General features: G+C 46.5%; 2 protein-coding genes across 2 annotated transcripts; one reads left to right on the top strand and one right to left on the bottom strand.

The window, feature by feature from the left end:
* Positions 1-831: 831 nt before the first annotated feature.
* Positions 832-4,545, bottom strand: LOC131208529 (ADP-ribosylation factor-like protein 8). The gene is made up of 4 exons (XM_058201309.1): positions 4,023-4,545; positions 3,254-3,408; positions 3,008-3,169; positions 832-2,861 (listed from the first exon to the last, which is right to left on the bottom strand). The coding sequence occupies exons 1-4, from the start codon at positions 4,143-4,145 to the stop codon at positions 2,741-2,743; spliced, it is 561 nt and encodes a 186-aa protein (XP_058057292.1). The 5' UTR covers positions 4,146-4,545; the 3' UTR covers positions 832-2,740.
* A 355-nt stretch (positions 4,546-4,900) lies between these two features.
* LOC131209880 (protein phosphatase 1 regulatory subunit 21) lies at positions 4,901-7,034 on the top strand. The gene is made up of 6 exons (XM_058203032.1): positions 4,901-5,212; positions 5,390-5,890; positions 5,971-6,272; positions 6,340-6,478; positions 6,553-6,660; positions 6,734-7,034. The coding sequence occupies exons 1-6, from the start codon at positions 5,159-5,161 to the stop codon at positions 6,821-6,823; spliced, it is 1,194 nt and encodes a 397-aa protein (XP_058059015.1). The 5' UTR covers positions 4,901-5,158; the 3' UTR covers positions 6,824-7,034.
* The last annotated feature ends 33 nt before the right edge of the window (positions 7,035-7,067 follow it).

The raw sequence follows: 7,067 nt of genomic DNA, 5'->3' as shown, positions 1-7,067 counted from the left end.
TACGTTCAAAATGGGTAATCACGGGACGAGAGAATGTGTAGCAGAATCAAGCTTTGCTTATATTTGATGATCATCAATACGGCTTTCATCGCTCCAATGCAGGCGACCGTCACGCTCGTCGTGATGGTTTTCCATCCTGCCATTTATTTGGTCAGCCCAGCCAGCGGAAGGTGCGGGATAAATCGGACATCTAAACATTTGTTATTAATCAAATCCCTACAATCGAGCATAAAATTGATCCAATTAAATGTGCCCCGTCATCGATCGCCTATCAATCACTCGCACGGACTCGCACCCGGATGATGATCTTCCGGCAACGCCGGCGCTCTTCGCAGTCTCAACTGAGTGCTGAACGACCATCGGTTCAAGAAGATCTCGCACCTTCGTGGCCGATTACAACGATCAGTGCGCACTAGCGATAGCGGGATGAGGCATCGTGAACCACGCAGAAGGCGGATCACAGCAGAACCAAAAACTCATGTAATCCCACAATTTGTTGAGCCAGAATAATGAAACGTTCTGTACGGCACGCGAATGTGTATGATAAAAATCATACGCCGGATGTAGTATGATGGCAGGCGATAGATATATCGCCAGCAGATTGCGCTTGAGCTTTGCACCTCATGATTAGAATGGTACACACACGAGAGATGAACGGTATTTTCTCCGTCGATCCATCTCCGTTGATTGATGGCATCGAGGAAACAGTTTCTCCAAACTGATTTTTTCCTATTCCTATCTTTTCGATTAGTTTTTTTGTCGAGAAATTCGATCAAACCTGTGAACAATTTGTTTGGGTTCGATTTTAATTTTTTATATATTTTTTTATTCTTTAATGTTTCATGTTGCGTTATAATAATATGCATTGTCAATATATACAGTTCAATTTCTAGTTGCTGCAGTTATTGGTATCAGTAGTTGATTTTTTGTAAATTCTTATTCCACAAGCTTTTACCGTTCTACTTTGTCCGATTCGATCCGTGCGATCCGTTTACTTTAGCGTAGCTTTTCTTTCATACTTCCATCGCTACTACTAACCCCAGCTAGCCCTTTTCATTTTCTTTATATTTTTGATAATTTTAATGGATAATTCATTTCCGAATTTATGAAGGATATTGCAACATTCGTTTGCGAAACTGACATCAGAACAACCTTTTCTCGGTAATCATCATGCTGTGATAAATCGTGGCACAGATACTAGTGGGACAGTTAGTGGAGATTTGCAAGCGTACAGTCAAGGAACACGCCCAATTCTGTCCTTTCTGCTTACGAGAATAACGAAACTCTTAGAAAATAAAACAAACTGATTGATTCGTCTGGAGCATTTCCTGTATGAGCTTGCAATAAAAAGCGAGATAAAAGTGGAACATGCAAAATAACACCAATAAGATTGAAACAGAAAACGCGAAACAAACATAAATGACTTTTCTCCCTTCGCAATTCCCGTCTAATTGTTTGACTTGGGGCAGCTTGTGGTAGAAGGGTTTTGATTAAAGGTATTTGTCTAAAGGTTTGATCTATTTAAAAGAAGAAAAAATCACTTTCGCTGCTTATCACATTCACCCATGCTAGCTCTCATTCTTCCTTTTCCACGAGACCCTCTCGGACCAGCTTTCTTAACACACAGCGTACCAACCATTCATTAACGTTGTGGATATTTGTATGTTGAACTACTACTGAAACCCAAACATTTTACGTACGCGGCTAATTAATCCAATATAACAAGTTAGTGTAACCTTTTCTTATGCCCTAGCACGTGGAACAATTCGATTCCTTACGGGTCTCTCCCCTTCATTTGGTTATTTGCGACATTCCGGCGTCCCCTTCGCCTAAGCAGTGTTGCTAACTCTTATGGAACTTATCGACGAGTACAAAACACAGTTCACAGCAAAGCACCACGTAAGACCGACTGTCTTTTGTGATAGACCGCGTTTGGAATTTGCTTGCAACAATAACCATAATTTCGCAACTGCCACCGATAGCGCTCTTTATACTATTCCGGAGACTATTCCTCGATGCAGTTACAAGTGTTGCTTAACGTCTAGCCTTTGCTCTTAGCGCGGGAGTACCAGCAGTGTACGGAAACGGACTCGTTTCGCAACAATTACGTTTCGTTAATTGCTTTCGCATTGGGTTTATTTTGGGTTCCGTGCGTTTGCGGTGTACGGTCTATTGTAAAAATTGATCAACTTTAGCTTGTAAAGGGCGGTGCTTTCCTCGAATGGGCTTCAATTCAAACCCGCTTTGAACCAAGAAGGACGTTACTATCTGTTTCCTGCCGTGACATTTACGGGTTAACTTAATGTATACGAAAAGTGGTACCGTTCCTTCCATACTCTTTTCCTCCTTCACCATTATTTTTCCACACACACATACATAGCGACAAAAACGGCACTTTGCCCTGACCGTGGGTTAGGAAGTGAAGGAAGAAAAGCACTTACCGGCTGCACGGTTCGGTACGCGTGTATGTGTGCTGATTTGTGGTAATTTTTTCTGTTAACGCACAGACCATTTTGCCACATTCACTCATTGATTTGGCTTTAGCGCCAGACTACTTTAGCTTGGGTTTTCTAAGGCATGCGCCACACCACGGTTCAATTATGAGATTTACTGTTCCTATTCGGTTTTGTTGCATTCAACGCATTTCGTTTCATTGCCCGCCGGTAACTTACCAGCTCGATCGCAATGCACCACTCTCTTGGTACACTGGTCACCTGATTGGTGGTCGCTTTGCCAGCTTCTAACGGCTTTGGCTCTTCGAGTGGGCAATCAGCCACTGCAACGTGATGTCGATATTGTCTTTCTCTTTGCACGAAATACTATAACAACAGATCTCCCGATCCTGTATGCTAGAAAGATTCCTGGAAACGAAAGCACAGAATTAGCTCCCTCTTCTTAGTGATTGGTTTGGGAAAATGATTGATCCTTGCTCCTTGGATCCTTGGTGAACAAATCTTTCGACTAACAAGCCGAATCTATCGTAAGAGAAGCATACAGACACACTCACATTCGTTCAATCAATCCAGTTTCATCTAGTGCGCCGGGGATATCACGCTTGTTGCCTAGCACTAGCACCGGTATACCGGCCAGCTGGGGCTTATCGAGCAGCGAGTGCAGTTCGTTTCGTGACGCTTCCATTTTATCCAAATCCGCAGCATCTACCATATAGCTAAAAGAGAAAAAGAAATCGAATGATAAAGACGGCCCAGTACTAGAATGATTACCCGTTGCGGAAATGGGTCTCCTCACTTACACGATCGCATTCACGCCCCGACAGTACCGTTCCCACATCGAACGGAACCGTGGCTGACCACCGATGTCCCACACCTTGATGGTGACGTTGCCCTTGGTCACCTTGCGCATGTTGAACCCGACCGTCGGAATCATGTCCTCGCAAAACTGTCCTGACTGTTGGGTGGTGGGATTGAGAGAATATCGTATACAGGTAAGAATGAGTGTGACAGAATGAGCGATAACTCGCAATCATTGTACAAAATGATAAGATCCGAGCACAAAGTTCATCGAACGCGCGGTAATCAGCAAAAAGAAAACATATTTGTGAAAATGTTTGCAGAAAGCGACGTCGGCAAACAAACCGCATCATCGCAGCAAGCCATCATAAACAACGGAATGTCGCGTGGACATCCCCGATAACCGACCTACTTGGACCACATTGTGTAAGGTTCGCCCGGCGATGGCCGTCATTCGTATTCGAACGGAGACACCGCGTGCAGTGGCACGGAAAAAGAAATCGATAACCGAATGTGACGTCTATCGCCAGACGGCCCTTTTCACCCGTTTGCGGCAGCGGGTTTTATAGGTCCAACGAAAGCAACAGTTTCGCGGCGAAAATAATGCTGGTAACACCCACCGGACGAGAAGTAGCCCGTGAGTCATCGCCGATGGCAGGCAATGGTGACACCATTGCGGCCATTGGAATTGATAACGAGCTGTTACTGAGCGGGCGTTGTTAAGCGCAGGAAACGCAGCAGACACTTGCAGCGCTACCAGTGGACACTTACGGCGATTACGTTTACAAAGGTCGTCTTGCCGGAGTATTGCAGCCCGACCAGCGTCAGCTCCATTTCCTCCTTCCAGAACAGACTTTTGAACCAGTCCAGGATGCGATTGATGAGAGCCAACATTGTGCACGGCTCGGTTCGTTCGTTCGGAGAAAATCACAACACTTTCGTCCCCTTTCGCCCTGCCCTTTCGTCCTCTTTCTCCGGTTTCTCTCGGGCAGCAGGTTTACTTTCGTTGACGACGGTTCGAAGCCACGGTACAGCAAAATTGTTTATTCTCTTTTTCTTATTTCCGTCCGCGGCCGGACGGCGATAAATGGACGTTCCTCGACACAACAAACACTCCGTCGATCACTCGACACACTCGAGAGGCCACTTTCGGGTGGTTGGCGTCAAAACATACGGCAGGTCGACGAGTTTTTCCCTAGAACACCTACGCCCGCGGGGAAGGGTTTCCCTGCGCGAAACACTGGCCCGTCCCAAAATTGCTCCGTCCCAACAAATGTGTACCGTCGCGAGTTTGCTTTTGCACCATCACTGCGAAAAGAAAAAAGATGAAAGATTGAAAGAGGAAGCCACGCAGCTGACGTTGACTTTGACAGCAGAACGATACGTTTCTGCGCGAAGGTTTCGTCTTTAGTCGTTTTGCTTCGACGGAGGATTCACGACTGAAACGATATTATTCTTTTCTGATAAATTGATGAATAAATATGAAAAATGTTTTACAACAAATTGCAAAATAAAGTCCAATCCGTTTTCCGACTTGTTTACCCTTTGAAATATTTCACCTTCGCGCAACGGTGCCGATCTGTCAGTTGGACTCCCGTCTCTTTCTCTCATTTCTGCCAAATGTTTTCTTTCTCGTTGACATCAGACAATGGAAAAAAATCGCAATCTTCCGCACAACGAAAGGCCAATTGAACCGAAGTTAAACAGTGGCATTTCCAGTCTCAGGTTGTCGTTTCTGTAAAAGAAAATTGCCCTACTCTGTCTCTGTGAAGTGGCTCGTTGGCGGAATGCTGAACAGATCCGTTAGCTAATTGAATGGATCTTACAAACGGATCTCGCTAATGAAGGTTCTTGTTGATGGTACCGCGCGAGCAAATTGGTCAACCGTCTAGAGAAGCCACCACGAAATGGAAGCCGAAAATTCCAACAAGTACCAGAAGCTTGCCACCGAATACTCAAAAGTAAGTCATGTTTGCAGGGAACGCATGTTCGTAGGACGCGGAAGTACGGGTTCCCAACATCATGGCGATGGGAGGCTGCGAGGGGCGTGTTTTTGATGCAAATGATAAGCCCCATCACCGTACACAGGGCGTATCAAGGGGTACCGACTTTAATGTTTCCTCTTTCGTCCATACTAGCTCCGAGCCCAAGCGAGCGTGCTGAAACGAGCCGTGCTCGAGGAGCAAACGAAAAACTCATCGCTCCGGGAATCGCTACGCACCAGAGAGGCCACCCTGCGAAAATCGGAGCAGGAGGTGGACAGTTTAGGATTCCGTAACAAGCAACTAGAACGGCGCGTTGCAGCACTACAGGAAAATCTCGAGCAAGAGCTGAAGAAAGGCTCGGGCGGTAAGGCGTCCAAAACGAAATCTCCAAGCAACGATAGTATTGCGGTGCCGGGCACGGATGCCGGCGTGGTCACGGAAGAGCTGCAGAAGAAAATCCTCGAAAATGCCCTGCTCTCAAACACGGTCGAAGACAGGGCGGCCGAGGTAAAGCAGTTGCAAAATCGCATCGAGGGACTGAACCGCGAACTGCAGCAACAGGCGGTCGTGGAGCAAAAGCTGCGCAAAGAGCTCGAGTTGTTGACCGTACGCAATTCGGAGTTGGAATCGAAAGCTTCCGAAGCGGCCAGCACGGTCAGTAGCCGTGAACGCACGGCCCCGCTTTGCATTTTTGTGATTAGAAACCATGTTCACTTTCTCTCTCCCTCATACAGATCGGTAGCGAGGATGGTCTCAGCGTGACGACGGACATGGAGAACCACTATAACCATTTCACGGTCAGCTCGAATAGTGCAAACCAGCCACCGGCGAACAATGGCAACCCTGCTACCAACAATAACACTTCCGTCGTCAGTCAGGACGATCGAATTGTGTTCCTTGAAAAGGAACTTACCCATTGGCGGGCGCAGTACGAGCTGCTGAAGATTGAAACCTCTAGTCACATGAGAACAGCGCCCTTGAAGGTGGAACAAAAGGACGAAATGATTGCGTCAAACACCAACGATGGAAGCAACCGGTATGCCCGTCTATCGAAACATAGGAAGACTTAGCCTAAGCGCTCTTCTGTCCTTTTTCCGTTGCAGAACGCTGGAGGATAATCAGCAGCAAAGTGAAGTGCAGACGCGCGAGCAAAAGTTGATCGAGTGTTTTACGAAAAGCGCAGAGGAATTGTTTCATGACAAATGCCGGGCGGAATCGAAACTGGCTTCGCATTTCCTCGAGGTAAACTATCCGAAATACGCTACAATCATCCGAGCAGGTCCGTACAGTGATTGAGTCCATGTGGTATTTTACAGTGTCAAAGACTGCAGATCCATTTGGAGGTTTCCAAAAATAGGCTTAAGGAACGGGAGGAAGCCAGCCGAGAGGAGGAGCGTCGTTACCGTATCATCGAAGATGAACTTGTATGCCACGAAAGCTTAGTGCGGCCGACCCGCAACCGGTTTTTAACCAACCGTTTTTCTCTATCTCTCGTAGTCCCGGACACGTCTCAACTACGAAGAACAGATCACTGTGTTGACAGAGCAACTGATAAGCTTAAGTGATCAGCTAGCAAAGGCCAAGTAATCTACGCACGACAGACCGGTGGCAGGTTCTATGCATTCATTCTTTACAGCGTTAACGACCGACCGGAAGGCATCACTAGCCATCGAGGTCTGTTTTGGTCGTAGCAACCCTCACGTGAGATGTGAATATCATTAATTTCCTTCGGTGCTGGAAGGACCGTGGCAAGCTGCTGCAATTGCGAAACGAGACGTCACAACGTCTCGAAAAAAAACGAAACATTAACTGAATGTGTAATAAATTCTTA

Source organism: Anopheles bellator, chromosome 2, assembly GCF_943735745.2.
Source record: "Anopheles bellator chromosome 2, idAnoBellAS_SP24_06.2, whole genome shotgun sequence".
In the NCBI taxonomy this organism is placed as follows: Eukaryota; Metazoa; Arthropoda; class Insecta; order Diptera; family Culicidae; genus Anopheles; species Anopheles bellator.
This window is presented reverse-complemented; position numbering and strand designations above follow the sequence as displayed.

What these genes read in the sequence shown, in the direction of transcription:
- LOC131208529 (XM_058201309.1), bottom strand. Translation starts at nt 4,145, where the DNA reads ATGTTGGCTCTCATCAATCGCATCCTGGACTGGTTCAAAAGTCTGTTC. An exon ending in CCTTTGTAAACGTAATCGCC is followed by an intron (nt 3,409 to 4,022) that starts GTAAGTGTCCAC and finishes ACCACCCAACAG; the next exon opens with TCAGGACAGTTTTGCGAGGA. An exon ending in CGGGGCGTGAATGCGATCGT is followed by an intron (nt 3,170 to 3,253) that starts GTAAGTGAGGAG and finishes TTTCTCTTTTAG; the next exon opens with CTATATGGTAGATGCTGCGG.
- LOC131209880 (XM_058203032.1), top strand. Translation starts at nt 5,159, where the DNA reads ATGGAAGCCGAAAATTCCAACAAGTACCAGAAGCTTGCCACCGAATAC. An exon ending in ACCAACGATGGAAGCAACCG is followed by an intron (nt 6,273 to 6,339) that starts GTATGCCCGTCT and finishes TTTCCGTTGCAG; the next exon opens with AACGCTGGAGGATAATCAGC. An exon ending in GTATCATCGAAGATGAACTT is followed by an intron (nt 6,661 to 6,733) that starts GTATGCCACGAA and finishes TATCTCTCGTAG; the next exon opens with TCCCGGACACGTCTCAACTA.